The 19,213-nt window shown below is 32.5% G+C and overlaps 2 protein-coding genes across 6 annotated transcripts; both read right to left on the minus strand.

Annotated features, from left to right (window-relative positions):
• Positions 1 to 1,288: 1,288 nt before the first annotated feature.
• On the minus strand, positions 1,289 to 5,216 carry LOC136219035 (F-box/FBD/LRR-repeat protein At4g26340-like). 5 transcript variants are annotated; one of them, XM_066006245.1, is made up of 5 exons: positions 4,875 to 5,060; positions 2,971 to 3,890; positions 2,724 to 2,885; positions 2,340 to 2,648; positions 1,289 to 1,587 (listed from the first exon to the last, which is right to left on the minus strand). In XM_066006245.1, exons 1-4 carry the CDS (start codon positions 4,909 to 4,911, stop codon positions 2,370 to 2,372), a joined length of 1,398 nt encoding a protein of 465 aa, XP_065862317.1. In that variant the 5' UTR covers positions 4,912 to 5,060; the 3' UTR covers positions 1,289 to 1,587; positions 2,340 to 2,369. The 5 variants fall into 5 exon arrangements, with proteins under 5 accessions (XP_065862317.1, XP_065862316.1, XP_065862318.1 ...); XM_066006244.1 differs by having other exon boundaries at positions 1,289 to 1,592; XM_066006246.1 differs by lacking the exons at positions 1,289 to 1,587; positions 4,875 to 5,060 and adding an exon at positions 5,078 to 5,216 and having other exon boundaries at positions 2,080 to 2,648.
• Positions 5,217 to 12,399: 7,183 nt separating this feature from the next.
• Positions 12,400 to 14,723, minus strand: LOC136219036 (tryptophan synthase beta chain 1). Its single transcript, XM_066006248.1, has 4 exons — positions 14,346 to 14,723; positions 13,075 to 13,874; positions 12,885 to 12,979; positions 12,400 to 12,812 (listed from the first exon to the last, which is right to left on the minus strand). The coding sequence occupies exons 1-4, from the start codon at positions 14,670 to 14,672 to the stop codon at positions 12,637 to 12,639; spliced, it is 1,398 nt and encodes a 465-aa protein (XP_065862320.1). The 5' UTR covers positions 14,673 to 14,723; the 3' UTR covers positions 12,400 to 12,636.
• Positions 14,724 to 19,213: the final 4,490 nt, after the last annotated feature.

A 19,213-nucleotide genomic window follows, 5' to 3' on the forward strand; every position in this document is an offset into this window, starting at 1 on the left:
TTAAAAATAAAAAGATAAAAGTTGTATGGTTTTTAAGATATTAGTGATGGATTTATAAAACATTAAATATATCTATTTTTTTTAGGTTTAGTATTTTTAATTTTTTAGCATTCTATACACTAATTTTTTTTTTTTGGATGAAAAAAATTTAAATTACTTTCTATATATCTTTTTTAGCTTTTTAACCTTTTTGAACTATTTTTTTTTCTAAATCAATTTTTAAAACTTTTGAGACTAAAAAAAACTTAATTTTTAATTGAATTTTACTTTATAAAAATTACAAGAAATTCATAATTAAAAAATAAAAAGATATAAGCTATATAGTTTTTGAAAAATTAGTGTTGGATGTATAAAACAAAAATTATAATATCTACTTCTTTTTTATATATAGAAATTGGGACGAGACAGAACTAGGGCGGGATGAACACCCATAACCCAAGAAAACCCGCAATATATTAATAAAAGGAAAAATGAATGTTTGAACAAGAAGAGAGGAAGGAGAACAAACAAAAGAAGAGGGGAGGACAAAAAAAAACTTGAGCAGTTTCAATTTTTTAGCATTTAATACACCAAAACAATAAAATTTTAAAGTGCTAGAGACCGAAAATATTTGTCCAGCCGTAACGGCTTGGATTTTAGAAAAAATTTCAACTCCATAAATCTAACTCCAACACCGGTTGCAATGGCCAAAATTAGCGTCTCCACGTATAAATTTCTGGCTCCGCCATTTGATATATCGTTAGATCATTAAAAACATATGAGGTATCGATATGCAAATGTTCACTTGGAACAATTGGACTACCGACAACCTTGCATTCTCCCTTCTTCAACTTGTCTAAGATTGACTTAACATATTTCGATTGATGAACGAACTAGTCTTTCAAGTAACAGATAGCTTCAATGCCAAAGAAGTAATGTTCCGACCTGAGATTACAAATATTATTTCATATATATATATATAATTGTCAAAAATGAAATTCGTAAAATAAGTATTTGGTTTTTATAAGTTGATCCCTCTAGGGGAATAAAATATTATTTTTACTCCAACACGTTTTTTTCACAAAAGTTTATAATTTCATTTAAAATAAAAAATAAATTAATTCTTCATTTTTATCTACTGGAAAATTACAATTTCAAGAGAGCCTTTGGAACAACCTGTTATAATAGGACAGCAACTCCTTAATTCTTTTTATTTAAAATAAGCAACAATTAGAATAAGCATGGAAAATCTCACTCTCTCTTTTTGTTAACCATTCCAATTTCGTTATCTTTTCCATTCATTCGATTTTTTCACAAACATATTTGTTATCTTTTCCATTCATTCGATTTTTTCACAAATATATTTGGGATTACGATCTTCCTTATCTTTCTCATTCATTCTATTTTTCCACAAACATATTTGTGATCGTAATCTCATAGATACATATGATTCTATATGAAAAACCGTATTCGATAAAAGTTGTATTTACGATTTGGAGAGAAGTAGCCCCAAAGTAGAATTGACCGGTGGTGGTTGGTAGTAGCTCCAGGAGGTAGCCACTCCCTTCTCAGGAGCTAAGACCACTCTAATGCTCCCTTTCTCCATACCTAAACTGAACCAACAATTAGAATAAGCATGGAAATCTATGAAGTTAAGACAAATGAAAACTCTCAACCCATCCAACCCCATGTGATTCGTAAGCTCTCAACCAACAGGTTAAGAGCTTCACTACCGATAAAACCTTTTAATAAAGTCGTTTTATAGTCATATATAGACATATATAACCATAAATTACTGTGGAAAATATTGGAAAAATTTCACTAAATAAGAAATGGTGAGAATAATACATAATAAAACTAGTGAGATTTATACTGAACTTTATAAGTATATATAATAGGGTTTACTGTATATAATAATATGGTAAATCTTTTCTCTAATTAATTAATTATTCAAAAGAAACCTTGCTGAATTTTATATTCATGAGTGGTCAAATGAGAAAATCAAACACCTAGCTTTCCATGTTAATTTGTCCTAATCAAAAGCCAAGAAAGCAACGATCTCAGTCAAATTCATAAGATAATCAATGGCACAACTGAATCTGATATACTGTTTCTAAGATATATTTAATATATTTATAAGCCTTTAATTTCGGATACAAATTAGACCCACTAAACATCAGTTCTTTTACAAGTTTAGGTACGGGTGACAATTTTCTGACACAAAAACACGATTTATAGAAACAACCCGACTGATACGATACGATTGACATGAAATCATTTTTCTAGAAGTTATATCATATATAACCATATGGAATATATATATGAGATAATCCGATTTTGACACGAAACTTAGAAATTACCATCTCTAAGTGCAGATCACTTCTTCAACTTCAATTGGTGAAAATAACTTGACAAGTGCTACAACTTGTTCTCAAGCCCCCTTCAACTTTCTTCTCCATCATTGGATTTTCACTGTGGATTATAATTTTCTCCAATACTCTCCCAAACTCTAGAAAATAGTTCAGAAGCTGTAGCTCATCTTGCAACCCCACAAATTCGAATATTTCAATTATCTTAAGATTCATGCTCAAACATTCGGGTACGATTTCTGGATGTAGCCAATAGAAGCGGTTGTAATCTTCCTGGTCTAAGGTATGAGTCACAAGTCCCTAATAGCAGCACAATAATCAAAACTTCATTTATTACAAACTCAAAAGAGATTACAAATGCTAAAGGAAACTTACTTTAGGAAAGATAAGAACTTGTAGATTTGGTGAAGAGTGGAGCAAGTTAGGCAACACTCTCCAATTAGTTGGTGATGGCCATCCATCTCCGACAAGAAGCTTCAGTGTCTTCAGATTTTTAAATATAGGCAAGGTTGAATTATGAATAATGTCTTCGAGACTCTATACATTGACAAACATAACAAAAAATTATTGCATGAAAAAATAATAAATCACTTAATACAGTAAAACTTATTTCCAAACATACCGTATCATTTGCTGTAAGAGTTAAACATTCAACTTGAGAGATTGCATTGAGTAGGTAAATATCAAAACCTTCAAGTTTTGCATGTATTAAGGAGGATGTGAAATTGACAGAATATCTCCTTGGTGCATTCTCTTCACCGTGATGTATCTCTACATACTCTAGGTACGGAGCATTAATGTTAGTCTGAACAGTAGTAAAAAGTCCGACTGAAATGGTCAATCTTTTCAAAGAAGGTACAGAAATATTCATAATTTTCAGACCATTCTTCATTCCACGAATGGTTAATTCTTCGAGTACTGGGCAACTAGAGAAGAGTCTTTCCATGGAAACATCATCCACAAAATCGGAATATTCAATTTGAAGGAGTTTAAGGCATGGTAAACAAACATCTGTAGGCAAGTTAATGACAAAAGTTCCAGAAATTCGCAAAACCACTAAAGTGTTGGAGGAAAAAAGCATCCAAGGAAGTTGATAATAAGTTCCGCGCTTGTATTCAAAACAGCAAAGAGATAATTGTTGGACATTGCAAGTTATCATAGCAAAAATCCAGTTATAGACACTAGAGGCAACATATTCGCTGTAAAATGACATATCGCATTTTCGTATGTCCATTCCGCAATGATAAAAGATAACCCTATCCACATATTTCAGGAAGGACATCATCTTAATCATGCGATCATTTTCATCTTTATACTGCATTAGCCAATTATCAGAAAAATCAAGATCTGAGGTTAATGTCCAAAGATGTTCCCATCTTTTGGACAAAACAGAGGTGGCCACGGCTTCTTTTGTTGGGAGATAGGAAAGTATTTTGCCAAGAATTTCATCAGGAAACTTGCTGATCCTATCAATAATATCAACACATGTACATTCAATACATTGTTCATCTTTAAGCACCGGCATGTTCATATCCATAATTTCTGCAAATGAACAGAACGAACAAACACCAATTTTAGCAGGAAAACTAAAAAAGAGAATAAAACAAACTTCAACGCCATTAAAATCATGAGAAAGCATGGTAAGTAATGAAGGTAGAAGATATCAAAAGAGAAACTCTTATGACATGAAATTCACCAGCGACTGAATTGAACTTGAATGATGTAAATAGAGAGTCAATTTTCAATTTTCAATTTTATTTACAACATTCCAAATTTCCAATTCAATTACAGCACTGTTCCTCTAGCTTCAATCATCACTAAATTATACAAGCAGACATCATTTATCAAGATTTAAAGCTTTAATTAAAAAAAAAGGAACAGGTGAGAATAACTACCGTTGTGAAGATAAGGGATATTTTCATATTTCCCCAAAATTAAAGGAACAGCTGAGAATAATAAGAGATAGATTTATGGAAACAAGCATACAGGATAACATCCACACCAGTCAAATATAACAGTAAGCAACAGCAACACAGATAGGGACACAATCTACGAAATAATGCATACTAGATTTAATAATTTATTTTTTATAGAAACACTTGTATCTTCCATAGATGAAGAAACAACAAGTACAATAGAAAAAACATAAGAATAAAATTTACAAGATCTGTAAAGGCACTAAAACGACTACAAAGAGCAACAATAACATAAAAGGTACTAAAAACATAGAAGAACAAGAAAACATATGCTTCTCATAAATCCAAATCGATAGAAAAGGATATACAATCCAATCATCATCATCTAAACCCTTATGAACATTAGGATGTAAATCCTTACTTCTGTTACAACCAAGTAGATCTATTGATCCATGAACAAGCTATTTCCGCTAGTGCTAAATTTGAAAAGATATAAACAAACAAAAATAGAAAACTGATACAATTTAAACGAATAAAAGAATTAGATGAAGTATATATAAACAAACACAAAAGAAAAATAACAATAATAAAAAAAAACAACAAATCTAACCGGTGGAAGAGGAAGAAGTAACACAAACTTCTTTCATCCTTGATAGATTCACAAAATAAGGCAACAATGTTACACCCTCGATATCCGATATCTTACCGGTAGCAGTAAGGGGAGACGGGATATCCTAGGCCTATCCTAGTCTTAAGTCAGACCTAAATTGAGAACTCGAATTAAAGTAAGAATTAGAGTTAGCGTTTACCTGCCTTGATTATGCGAGCCTGTTGCAGATGGGTGATTTTCTACAGAGAAAAGAGTAGGTCTACGGAGCTAAAGAAGAAGAATAAGAATGGGTGTGTTTTTGTAGAGAGGGAGACATTTTTATACTAGGGATAGGTATTAAAACAAGTATATGGTTTTATCTGAAGTATCAATTTAGGTTTACGTCTAAATATCGTTAATATAGATTTAATGTTTAAAAAATGTATCAATTTAGATATGGATAATGGCACGTGATATATTATTCATATTAATTCATTAAATTCTGTCAATTGCACGTGGGGAGAGAAATAAAAACTTAACATATTAATATAAATGATGTGTCATTTTTTGTTATGAAGACCTAAATTGGCATTCTTTTTTAAACGTTAAACATTCGTTTGTGGAGCTCATATTGATTATTTTTCTAAAAACCTTAGGCCTATTTTGGTATCTTATCCTTTTATATCATGGTTACAATTAGTCATGGCCCACATTGGATCGACTTTAGCAGGATTTCGTCTAAAAATCCTAGTTCGTTATTAATTTAGATTTACTCGTTATTAATTTAGATTTGTTCGGACCAAACTGAATCGGGATTTAAAAAATCAAATTTTGACCCATACAAAATCTAAAAATAATATATTAATAAAAAATAATATTTATAATTATAAATAAATATTTAGTATATATATATATGAATTTAATAATTAATATAAGGGTAATTAATTTATTAGTCCCTATATTTTGATAAAACACACTGTTTAATCCCTGTATTTTCAAAAACACATGATAAAGTCTCTAACCTTTTTCTCGATGAACTGTTTAGTCCTTAATGTTTTTCCCGGTGAACTATTTAGTCTCTGCCGTTAGACTCTCATGAAGATTTTGTTAGTCAATTTGGATTTGCGTTCTTCTTTTCATTTATTTTCTTTTCCTTTAAACTCTAATGCATCTGAAATCAACTTTGGGTGTTCTTTTTCTTGATTTTCTTCTTAATCGTTCAAATTCTTAAGCTTTGGGTCTGTTCTTTTTCTTGTTCTCCATACAAATAGCTTCTTCTTTTAAATTGGATTTCCTTTTCTAAAGTTTGAAGGTAAATAGTAAAGGGTAATTTAGTCATTTTCGAAGTCATAAACGGTTAAAAATCTAACAAACAGACGGAAGGACTAAACAGTTTGCTGAGAAAAATGTTATGGACCTTATTATGTGTTTTTGAAATTACAAGGACTAAACAGCGTGTTTTATCAAAATATAGGGACTAATAAATTAATTACCCTTAATATAATTATAAAATTTTACTATTTTTTATACATAAGTAGCTCGCCTTGAAAATAATTAGACTATTTTACTATCTTATTAAATATCATTTCATGCTCATGGTATTTTTTGGGTGTTGTTATACCTAGCCTCAAATTCCCACCACTAGCCTCGTGAAAGGACGAAAATGCCTTTTCATGGGTTAAGGGTAGGAAAATGCTATTTTTTAGCTCTCTCGACACGCGAGCGTGTGGCTATCACGCCTCACCGTGTGGTCGGGCGTGATAGTCTCACGCCTCACCTTGTGGTCGGACGTGTAGCTATCATGCCCGACCACACGGTAAGACGTGGGGCTATCACGCCCGACCACACGGTGAGGCGTGATAGCCACACGCCTGACCTCACGGTGGGGCGTGATAGCTACACGCCCGTGTGTCGGAGAGGGTAAAAAAAATTAGTCCGCTGTTGAATTAAACCCGTAAAAAAATTAGTCCGCTATTGAATTAAACCCGTAAATACCTGAATTAAACAAAATAAAATTTACAACAACTAAACTTAATTAAAATTTACAACATAAAAATTTAGTTAAACTAAATTAAACAAACTAAAATCCGCGTCAATATCTCCCCGAAAAAATTGGTTGTTCACCCTTGTGATTAACTCGAATTAACCTTTTAGAAATAAATTATGGCATTTTAACTCGGATTACCCTTTAACAAATAAAATATAACAACGTAAACATAATATCGGGCTGATCCACAATCGGACCCCTCCGCACCTGCTCCGTCGCAACCCCTCTCCGCCTACGACCAGATATATCAATACCACGCAATCTCGTATGTCGTGGTGCATCATCCTCGTCGTCCATATCTAGACGACGAGCAGATGACGGGATGGATTTCCCCCCGATAGTAGGCCGCTCCGTCTACAAAAAATTACACTAAATTAATCTAAAATTGTAACATATAAATTATAATACAAATTAATCTAAAATTGTAACATATAAATTATAAATTACAAATTACAAATTACACTAAATTAATTTAAATGTAACTATAATTTTTTTTTAAAAAAAACCCTCGGGCGTATGAACATCACGTCCGACCTATGGTTCGGGCGTGATGTTCTTACGCTGGAACCACAGGTCGGGCGTGATGTTCATACGTCCGACTACGATTCTGGTGTATAAACAGAAACGCCCACAGATCCCAATTCGAACCGTAAATCAAAAAAATAAAACCGTAAATCTTACCATTTTCTCTTTCCCTTTACGGCCTCTTTGACGATCCATGATTTGGTTCAAAAACGAGTCCGGATTTGATCGAAGAGTGTATAGGGTATTTAAGAGGTTTTGTCTTTTTTCAATTTTTGGGAAAAGGGTAGTTCGGTCAATTCCCGAAACTAGAGGTAGGAATTTGTGGCTAGGTATAGTAATTCACTATTTTTTTCATTCTCTCTGCTGCATCCAAAATTATTATGATAATTTTGAATATATTAATATAAAAAATTTGAACTTACTATAATAAATATATGTACGTAAATGTATAACTAATGTTAATTCATATATTTATTTTATAAGTTACAAATATTATTTTTCTTAAAAATTTAATAAATTTAAGATATCAAATACAATTGTATGAATAATATAATACTGAGTTATGAATATTATTTTTCTTTAAGAAATTAATAAATTTAAGATATCAAATACAATTGAATGAATATTATAATTCTCAAACTATAATGTATGTCTTCGATGCTCGAATCCGTTTCAAAAAAGTTACCGAAATTCACATTCTTTTAATAAAATAATTAAAATTTATTTTTTACCTTAATAAAATCATTTTGAACAATTCAAACTAAAAAAAGTCATTAAAATAGCGAAACAATCACGTTGGAAGGATTTAATTTTACGTATAATATGTTAGTCATCACGTGACAGGAAAAAAACATAAAAAATATTATATTTTTTTATTTACTTTTTTTTTAATGAAACCGATACCTTTATTGAATTAAATCATCAGTCAAAACTTCTACGAGAAATGAAGGTGGAATAGACCAGTCTCTACAGACAGACATTTTTTTATTTACTTAAGTATTTAAAACTGTATTATAAATAAAAAAAAAACAATTTGAAACTGCTAACTGAGAACAAATTTTTTTTTCTGATATGTGCTACACATTTAATTGTCATGTTGTGTTAAAATAAGTTATTTGTGATTTAGTTGTTGTTTGAATTCACCAAAATAATTTTATTAAAATAAATAATAGAGCTCAATGATTCCTTGGAAAAGAAAATAATGTTCAGTAACCTTTTCAAAATTTATCCAAATTACCATCTATGTAATACCTAAATATTAGTCTTTTCTAATTGAAAACACTTTATTGAAATAAAAAAATTATATATATATATATATATATATATATATATAGGGTTCTTTACATAAAATTCACAACTATAATCATATTTATTGTTTATTCAATATCAATAATTTAATTAGTATGATATCAAAAGTATGGATTTTTATTTTACAAATGTCAAATTGTGTGAGTGGTTTAGTGGGTGAAATAGTAGTGGAAATTGTTAACTGCCTACCTTGACATAATTCACAATATTTATTGATAAAGTTAGAAATAAGTTTTTTTTTTTTTTTTTTTTTTTTTTTTTTTTTTTTTTTTTTTTTTTTTTTTTTTAAAAATGTCATATCTCATTTCATTGATATAAAAGGTACAACATACAGCACGAAAATAAACCCATACAGGCTATAGCCAGTATAAGCTCCACAAAGGGAAGAGAAATGACTACAAAGAGCAATAATAACCATAAAAGGTAAAAATACAATAAACATAGAAATCATATTCTTCTCGTAAGTCAAGTCCCGTTGAAAAACCTCTGTAATCCATGCTTCATCATTTAGGCTCCTCCGGATGTTCGGATCTGAGTCCTTTCTGTTTTTGCAACCACGCAGATCTATAGATCTACGGATAAGATGAAGCTTTTCCGCTCTTGCTAAGACCGAAAAAAGACTAAAAGAAAGAAGTATAGAGAACAGTTGTAGATCTGACGGAAATAGAAGTTCAAGAAGAAATATAGATTTCAAACGAACAAGAAAAAGTTAGAAATAAGGTTTTAATTATGAATTTTCGTGTAAATCCCTCATATATATAGGGGAGGGATCAAGTGAGAACCTCCTCTTAGGTAAGGACACTTTCTTAGGTGAGAACCACCAAAACTACGTAGTTTTGAGTCTAAAAATTAAAAAAAAAACGCTGCTACCATGGAGGTTCAAACCTTGGACCCTTTGTTACACTCCAAATTACTTACCACTGAGCCAATTACTTTCCTTGTGGAATATGTGTCGTGCTGATTAATATACCATCGCACTGTAGCTTTCATTGTTTAATATTTGACGCATGCACTTATTAATATTGATTAAATATGCATAATAATGAATTATTAATAGAAAAAAAAGAAATGTGCATAATAATGAATTATTAATAGAAAAAAAAAGAAATGTGCATAATAATGAATTATTAATAGAAAAAATTCAAGAACATGCTCCAATTTCTTTTTTTTTTTTTTGAACTCAAACATGCTCCAATTTTTTATTTATTTAATTCCTTTATATTTTGTAATTTATGTTATATAAAAAAAATATATTTTTTTAAACATACGTTATAACATATAATTTAATTTTTTTTTGAAACAACATATATTTTAACTTTTAAAACACGAACTATGAAGTTTAGAACGTACAACATATTTTTTAGAACATACGTTATGTTTTTTTAGAACATGTGTTATGTTTTTTCGAACATGAGTTATAAATTATATTTTTGGAACAAATGAAAAAACGATCCAAATATCTACTGATTTTTTTAGAACATTATACTTAATTTTTGGAGCACAAACTATAAACTTTAGAACATACATAAATGTTTTTTAGAACATACGTTATATTTTTTTAGAACATGTGTTATGTTTTTTCGAACATGAGTTATAAATTATATTTTTGGAACAAATGAAAAAACAATCCAGATATCTACTGATTTTTTTAGAACATTATACTTTTTGGAGCACAAACTATAAACTTTAGAACATGCGTTATGTTTTTTAAAACATACGTTATGTTATTTAGAATACGAGTTATAAATTATATTATAGAACAAATGCAAAAATGGTCCATATATTTACTGTTTTTTTAAACATTATACTTAATTTTTAGAACACAAATTATAAAGTTAAAAACACATGTAACAATATTTAGAATATCGTCCTTAACATTTTAAAACATAAATTACAAAAATATGGAGGAATTAAATAAATAAGAAATTAGAGCATGTTCTTGGATTTTTTTTCTATTAATAATTCATTATTATGCACGTTTCTTTTTTTTATTAATAATTCATTATAATGCACATTTAATCGATATTAATAAGTGCATGCGTCAAATATTAAACAATAGAAGCTAGAAGTGCAGTGGTATATTAATCAGCGCGCGACATAACACATAAGAAAAGTAATTAGCACAGTGGTAAGTAATATGGAGTGTAAACAAAGGGTCCAAGGTTTGAACCCCCATGGCAGCAGCGTTTCTTTTAATTTTTAGACTCAAAACTACGTAGTTTTAGTGGTTCTCACCTAAGTAAGTGTTCTCATCTAAGAAAGGGTTCTCACAAGAGCCCTCTTATATATATATATATATATATATATATAAACTTCATTAAATGAAAATGAAATTCACTAATATTTTTTTTGAAACAAATCCCAAACTTCAATGATCATACTTATACATAATTACACGTCAAAACTTGCAAAGTTTTGCTACTTCGTACTTTGTGCGTTTCTTTTAATTTTTAGACTCAAAACTACGTAGTTTTAGTGGTTCTCACCTAAGAAAGTGTTCTCATCTAAGAAAGGGTTCTCACAAGAGCCCTCTCCTATATATATATATATATATATATAAAAACTTCATTAAATGAAAATGAAATTCACTAATATTTTTTTTTTGAAACAAATCCCAAACTTCAATGATCATACTTATACATAATTACACGTCAAAACTTGCAAAGTTTTGCTACTTCGTACTTTCTATATATATTTTGAGTTATTATATAGGGTAATTAATTTATTAGTCCCTATATTTTGATAAAATACACTGTTTAGTTCCTATATTTTCAAAAACACATGGTAAGGTCCCTAACCTTTTTCTCAGTGAACTGTTTAGTCCTTCCGCCTGTTTGTTAGATTTTTTACCGTTTATGACTTTGGAAATGACTAAATTATCCTTTACTATTTACCTTCAAACTTCAGAAGAGGAAATCCAATTTAGAAGAAGAAACTATATATTTGTATGGAGAACAAGAAAAAGAACAGACTCAATGCTTACGAATTTGAACATTAACAAGAAAATCAAGAAAAAGAACACTCAAAGTTGATTTAAGATGCATTAGAGTTTAAAGGAAAGGAAAATAAACGAAACGAAGAACGCAAATCCAAATTGACTAATAGAATCTTCATAAAAGTCTAACGGCAAGGACTAAACAATTCACCGAAAAAAACATTAGGGACTAAACAGTTCACCGAGAAAAACGTTAGGGACTTTACCGTGTATTTTTTAAAATACAGAGACTAAACAGTGTATTTTGTCCAAATATAGGGACTAATAAATTAATTACCCTATTATATACTCAAACTTGTAACTTTTTACGGTTTGCCATCTTAAACTTGTCAATTTTCTATTTACTGATTTGATTAATTTCAAACAAAATCCATATTGTAACACCATACACCAAAATTGATAAGCTCGTGAAGTTGAACAGTAAAAAGTTGCAAGTTTAAACATGTGATAGATCCAAAATATCAAACGATAAAACATTTAGATCCAAAATATCAAACGATAAAACATCTTAATTTGTTTAAAAGTGACCTCACGTTCAATTTATCCTGAGTAGGCTTAAAGAGTTATATCACTTTAAGCAAAGTTCAATTTATAAGTTGAATTTATTAGTATGAACAACTTTTAGGTGTGTACCATTTTTTACATATATTAACACATTTACCAGCAGCATGTCTATAAATGCACCAAACACAATTTTCACATGTTCCACATTCAGGACATAACAAAAAAGTCTCTTACATCAGAACCTTTTTCAGAAGAAAGAATGTTCTAGCTTTCCTATTGCCTTTTAGTCTCTCATATATATTTGATTATAACATTCTTTCATAGCCTAATGGAAAGGGGAATAACTTACAACAGCTAACCCATTTATTGCCCCAATAATATTAGAAAAGAAAATACAAAATGCATCAAACTTGCAAATATTTGATGGCAGTGTGTACATCCTTATCCCCTCTCCCACTGCAGTTGAGTACTACCTTAGCTCCATCTGGGAGTGTTGGGCAGAGCTTCTCCAAATAAGCCAGTGCATGAGATGTCTCCAGAGCCGGGATTATGCCCTCTAATCGCGATAATCTCTTGAATGCTGCATTTACATCACAAAACAATCATTACCAAAGTGTTTAACTTGGTTAAATAAAGTAAAAACAACTAATACCTTCGAGTGCTTCCTCATCTGTAACACAGTAGTATTCAGCACGTCCTTTCTCTTTCAGAAAGCTGTGCTCCGGTCCAACTCCAGGATAATCCAACCTGCACAAAACAAACAAAATGCAGAATGCAACACAGAAATATAATTAGATAAGCTTCATCAAAATCCAATTGAAACACACTGTTAAAATCCTTACCCTGCGCTAATAGAATGAGGCTCAATGATTTGTCCATCATCATCTTGTAACAAGTAGCTCATAGCTCCATGCAGGACTCCAACTTCTCCTTTGGTCAAAGTTGCAGCATGCTTACCGCTATCCAAGCCTAGACCAGCAGCCTCTACACCTATCAATCGAACATCCCTATCCTTCACAAAATCATCAAAGAGTCCCATGGCATTTGAACCTCCACCAACACACGCAACTAGCACGTCTGGCTTTCCGCCCCACTTTTCAATTGCTTGTTTTCTTGTTTCTATACCGATAACTCGATGAAACTCCCGAACCATCATGGGATATGGATGTGGCCCTGCTACAGATCCCAAAATGTAATGGGTTGTCTCCACATTAGTTACCCAATCCCTTATAGCTTCTGATGTAGCATCCTTCAGTGTGGCTGTCCCAGAATGAACAGGTCTCACCTCAGCACCGAGAAGCCTCATCCTGAAAACGTTAAGTGATTGCCGTTCCATATCTTGAGCACCCATATAAATGATGCACTGCAAACCAAACCTTGCACAAACTGTAGCAGTTGCTACACCGTGCTGACCAGCTCCAGTTTCAGCTATAATACGCTCCTTACCCAAACGCTTAGCAAGCAAAACTTGGCCAATTGCATTATTGATCTTATGAGCACCAGTGTGGTTAAGATCTTCCCTCTTGAGGTAAATGTGAGGTCCTTCACCATTAGGCCGCCTATAATGCTCGGTTAGCCGCTCAGCAAAGTAAAGAGGAGTTTCCCTACCAACATAATCTTTCAAAATCCCAGCTAGTTCTTTCTGCAAGATTACATTTATTTTACAATTTGAGATATCACTAAATACCTATCAGAAAAACAGCTCCCAACAATAATTTTTTCTAGAAATTTCTTAGAACCCCAACATAATTCATCAAATAGTTACCAATAAAAGAAGAATGAAGGAACTATCATGATTTCAATCAGCTATTTCTTATACCTCTTTCAGGATGCTATTTGTGAATCCAGAATGTTACTTGAGTTAACAATAGACTTGGACGCCATACACATTCAGTAACTAATGAACCCAATATGCTCCAATGAAATCAATCTACCATTTATATGACCAAAACAAACATAATGCAAAATCGCAAAAAAAAAAAATTAACGCCACAATCTTGAGAGAATCGAAATGAAAATGGTATGCTTGTAACCAGATGAACAAACATTCAATAACCAGAAAAGATCATCAAACACACTAACAAGACAGAAAGGGATTAAAAAAAAAAGGAACCTGAAACTCCAAATCATCCTTGAGGTCATTAAACGCAGATTCGAGTTCAGTGAGCGCATACATTAAGGTTTCAGGGACATATTTCCCACCGAATTTACCAAATCGACCGAAAGAATCAGGGCGCAGCCATAAGGCGGGGTCAGACTCCTTATCCTCCATTTGGACAGCTGCCTCCCGGGTCAGAGTGCAAGAGACAGAAAATCTAGATGTGAACTTGCTGAATCCAAAAGGCAATTGAGAGGATGAGGAGGAGGATTTGGAGACAGGAGAAGAAGTAGAGAAAGAAGAAATCTGAGCTCTGCAAGGTGAAATGGTGGAAGCGGCCATTAGGGATTTAATTTTTCTTATTGTTGTTTGTTTCTACTTTTTTAAAGACCGGAAATTGGGATTTTTTTTTATATAAGTTCAGGGCACGTGAGGTAGGTGATGCCATTTCCCTCCTTTTTATTATTGTATTTTCAGTGTCTGACGTGGCAATTTATTGGCCTATCCACCCATCAAAGCAAAGTAAATTGACAATCCAAACGGCTAGCCGACATATATGTAAATTTCAAATCTGGTAAGCTCAATTTTGTAAAAACGGGACATCAATTACAAACCACTCCCATCAATCAAATAATTCAGACTGATAGGAACAAATAAACTTTACCTATATTATACAGGGTTAAGGTGTAAAAGTACCTCTAACGTTTTGGGTGAGGAATAATTTTACCCTTAATATCTAAAATGGTATAATTATACATCACTTTTTTTCAATAATTAAACTATTATATATCTCTTAAAAATTAGAATTGTTTTTAAAATGGTAACATAATAAAGTCTATAGATTTATGTTACCATATAACTTACATAACAACCATTTTTATAACCATTTTTATATTAAACTGTTAGTATTTTAAAATTTAAAATTTATTATTTAAGTAAAAAATTTTGATGGAGAATCAACCAAGGCCATTAGCAGAGGTTTGTGATGCTCCATGGAATAAGCTTTGGCAAATTGATGCTCCTCCGAAGATTAAAAATTTACTATAGTGTGCTGCATGGAATATATTATCAATTCGGAAAACTCTTCACAATCAATATATAGAAATTGATACATTCTGTCCGTTTTGCCAACAAGAGTAGGAGGAACACACAATCTCACTTGTTTCTTCACTGTCCGGTGACGCTCCAGGCTTGGGAATCGCCATCACTGAGCAATTGCAGGCCGAGAACGGATTCTAATTCTGACTCTAGTGATTGGTGGGTTACACGTATTTTGGCAGATTCTCAGGAAACGGCAAGGGCTTCGGCTACTTTCCTATGGTATGTTTGGTACTGTCAAAACAAGAAGGTATGGGAGCAAGCTCAGGTGAACGTAACGGGATTGGCAGATTGAGCGGCTTCAATTTTAACAACATGGCGGGACGCACATCAGCCAAGTGCAGCACGAGGCAACGGTTCTATGAATATCGTTATTGATAGCTGGGTACCACCACAATATGGACTTAAGGTAAACTCCGATGCAACTTTTGTGCCTGGTACAAGCAAAATTGGAATAAGAGCGGTTATCCAAAATGATAGAGGAGAGTTTGTCGCAGCACGTTATGGCCAGATTCTGAAAAATTATAATCCGACATTGGCAGAAGCAATCTCATGCCGTGAGGCTCTAAATTGGATTAAGGAGTGAAGAGATGAGTATATTTGTATTGAGGGTGATGCTCAGATTGTAATAAACGCGTCATGTCATGAAGGTATGGAAGACCTATCGAACTTGGGATTAGTCATTGAGGACTTTCGAAACCTCGCAGTCTCAATAACACATTGCAGATTCCGCTTTGTTAATCGAAGTGACAACTGTGTCGCAGATATGATAGCAAAGTTAGGTTTCTCTAATCTTTATTGACTGTAACCAATATTATTCCCTCATCCGTTGTAAGCTTGATGGCTAATGTTTGACATATTATTTGATATCATTATTTCATTAAAAAAAATAAAAGAATTTGATAAATTATGAAAATATTGAAGGTTAAGATCCAAAGTTTTTTAAAAGTAATTATTTTTTACTTAATCTTTTCTTTTAATTAATTTTGAAAAAATCGAGGTCATCTTAAGTTTCGAATGGACCGTCAAATCCCAAATTAACTCTGATCCTTATCGAATTATTAAAAGTTAACAAATTCAAAATGATCCAAATGAAAATTTATCTGGTTCTTGGTCCTATCGGTGAGACCAACTGCTCTGATCTAGATCTAACAATATTGAAACTTCTGTTAATTAGGACTATTATATCAGTAAATTAGACTTATGTTAAATTTATTTTGATAAAATACATATTAAGTTTCTAATCAATTAATTTTTTATTGATTAAATCTTTAATCTTTTTAAATAGATATATTAAATTATACTAAGCCACTAATCAAATACTTTTTAATATTATTTAGCATGCATAAAACTATGAAAAGTAATAGTTAAGAAATATCGATCGTGACAATCTATATGTCAATTGACGTATTAAAATGGTGACATATTAATAGTCATGTTTACGCTAAATGAAGTTGGTAAAAAGTATCATTAGGTTAGACCATTGATCTTTCATTTTTTTTGTTCATTAAGCCCTTGATCTTTTATTTGGATATATTAAGCTCCTGATCATTATTTTTGGTCTCATTAAGTCCGTTACGACCAAATTAGTAAGTTATGGACATTTAATTCTGTTAAAAATACGTTATTAACTTCATCTGTATTTGAAATTATTAAAAAATATATTTTTACAGTTTGAATTAAAGTTTTTATAGTTTTCCTACCGTCACATTACACATCCAAAACTGCATTCAGCTAGTGAATAAATACAAATTTTGAATGCAGTTGCAATGAATAACAGTCTGTTAACCGAATTTTATGTTCAAATTTACTTTTTTTTTTGTCATAAAGGGCTTAATGAGACCAAAAATAAATGATAAGGGGGCTTAATGTATCTGATGAGGACATCTTGTCCCTGGACGCGGGGCGTGAGAGAGGACACGCGGAGCGTGAATCCGGAGCCGAGAGAGAGGAAGAAACCACGCGAGAAGGGGGTCACTTGGGCAGTCCACGCGGGACGTGTTGTCTAGTACGCGGGGCGTGGATCAAACCTTCGGAGAGAACCAGTTCCAGGAGCTCATGTACGCGGGGCGTGCCTCCTAATACGCGGGGCGTGTCTCCTCAGGCGCGGGGCGTACAAGACCACTCTTGGAGCATTCAAACTCAGAGACACTTTCACGCGGGGCGTAGTACGTGACACGCGGGGCGTGTTTCAGCTGAAGAATACTTCCTCCCCAAGTTCTCCATACTTGGGACCACTACCTATTTACAACTCTACCACTCCTTATTTACAAGCATGCCACCCCTTTACCATTAACCCTACTTTACCCTTTTATACTTGTATTGTAATTAGTAGATAGTTTACCCTTTTTGTAATTTGGCAATTAGGTTTTTGAGATGCTATAAATTCATCTCTTTCTCTTTGTAATAAAAAAACTTTTATGAAATCAAATATATCATCTTCTTCCTTGTGAAGTTTGTTAAGGTCTTATCCTTCAACAATAGGGGATTTCATATTCCTATGTATTTAGTCCATGAATTAGGATCCACTCCTTCTAGTTTAGCTAGATAAGTTGTTAGCCTTTGTGAGTTTACGGTTTAAAACTCTCAGTGGATTCCGCACTGCATCATTTGGTATCAGAGCCGATCGTTTTCCTTGACCGGAGACTTCTTTCGACTATGGTTCAACCAAATCTATCTCCAAGCTATGAAGAAACCATCATCAAGGGGTTGGAAAACCTCAAGGCCAAGATGATGAGGTATGATGAGAGTTGTAAGGAGGACTCTCGGGTGATGAACGGGCTAATGAGAGAGATGGCGACATCCCTAGAGAGTCTCAAGCAAGAATACCAAAAACCTTCTCAACCTACCATGGAGGTTGTTGAAACACCTTTCCACAAGATTTTGATTTGACAAAATTAATTAAGTGAAAGTAAATATTCTACAACACACTAAGTTTAAATGCTTTGGCTTATTGTTACTAATGTGTTTGTTCAATGTTGAGTTTATAATTTATCATAAGACATAAAGATCATAAGGCTCAAGCCCTATATGGAAGTCAAGGCCCAAGTCAAACAAACCCAAGATCACTCAGCCCGCGTGTCTTCAAAACGTTGCCGTTGAAGTAATGAGACGCATGCTGAGTAAAGAAGGATCGAGAAGATCCACGTAGACAACTTCGGTATGAAGCTGCTGAGCTGTCTCGACAAAACGTACAAGACAGCTGATGACCATAAGACAGCTTCCAGACAAAGTATTTCCTCCTTAAGTAAAAACCAGAAGACACAGCAAGCTGTCTGGTTGACATTACCCAAAATGGAGGAACATACTGTCACACTGACCGAAGAACAGAAGACGCTGGAATCTGATTGGCTAAAGAGAACTGCTGGCAGACTCAGTGAAAATGACTTGTAGCCGTTTCCCTCCAACGGTTATTTCGAAATTCAAAATAACCAGAAGCTCTCATAGCTCTCTATAAATAGAGCATTTAGAATCCACATTCCACAGAGAACTTTGAGCAAAAAGCCGTTGCGCTGACCAAACGTATACAAAAGTTCTCCATCAAAAGCAAAGCAAATTCTTACACTACAAAGCCTATTCATTTATGTAAAAGTCTAGAGTGATTGTTTTTCAATCATCTAAGGTGTTCTAGCAATTGTTGTTTAGGACAAAATCTTTATCATTTCTAGAAGTAGAAAGGAGAGGCTGAGTACTCGGTTTTAAGTACTCAGCGGAGAGATTAGGATTGAGTAGAAGTATAGAAGAAGGTACTCTTGTCATACTCAATTGTTGATATTGTAAAAGGT

The sequence above is a fragment of the Euphorbia lathyris genome, chromosome 2 (genome assembly GCF_963576675.1).
Source record: "Euphorbia lathyris chromosome 2, ddEupLath1.1, whole genome shotgun sequence".
Taxonomy (NCBI): domain Eukaryota; kingdom Viridiplantae; phylum Streptophyta; class Magnoliopsida; order Malpighiales; family Euphorbiaceae; genus Euphorbia; species Euphorbia lathyris.

What these genes read in the sequence shown, in the direction of transcription:
- LOC136219035 (XM_066006245.1), bottom strand. Translation starts at nt 4,911, where the DNA reads ATGAAAGAAGTTTGTGTTACTTCTTCCTCTTCCACCG. An exon ending in TACTTCTTCCTCTTCCACCG is followed by an intron (nt 3,891 to 4,874) that starts GTTAGATTTGTT and finishes GTTCATTTGCAG; the next exon opens with AAATTATGGATATGAACATG. An exon ending in AAGTTCTTATCTTTCCTAAA is followed by an intron (nt 2,649 to 2,723) that starts GTAAGTTTCCTT and finishes TGCTGCTATTAG; the next exon opens with GGACTTGTGACTCATACCTT.
- LOC136219036 (XM_066006248.1), bottom strand. Translation starts at nt 14,672, where the DNA reads ATGGCCGCTTCCACCATTTCACCTTGCAGAGCTCAGATTTCTTCTTTC. An exon ending in CCTCATTCTATTAGCGCAGG is followed by an intron (nt 12,980 to 13,074) that starts GTAAGGATTTTA and finishes TGTTTTGTGCAG; the next exon opens with GTTGGATTATCCTGGAGTTG. An exon ending in AGATGAGGAAGCACTCGAAG is followed by an intron (nt 12,813 to 12,884) that starts GTATTAGTTGTT and finishes ATGTAAATGCAG; the next exon opens with CATTCAAGAGATTATCGCGA.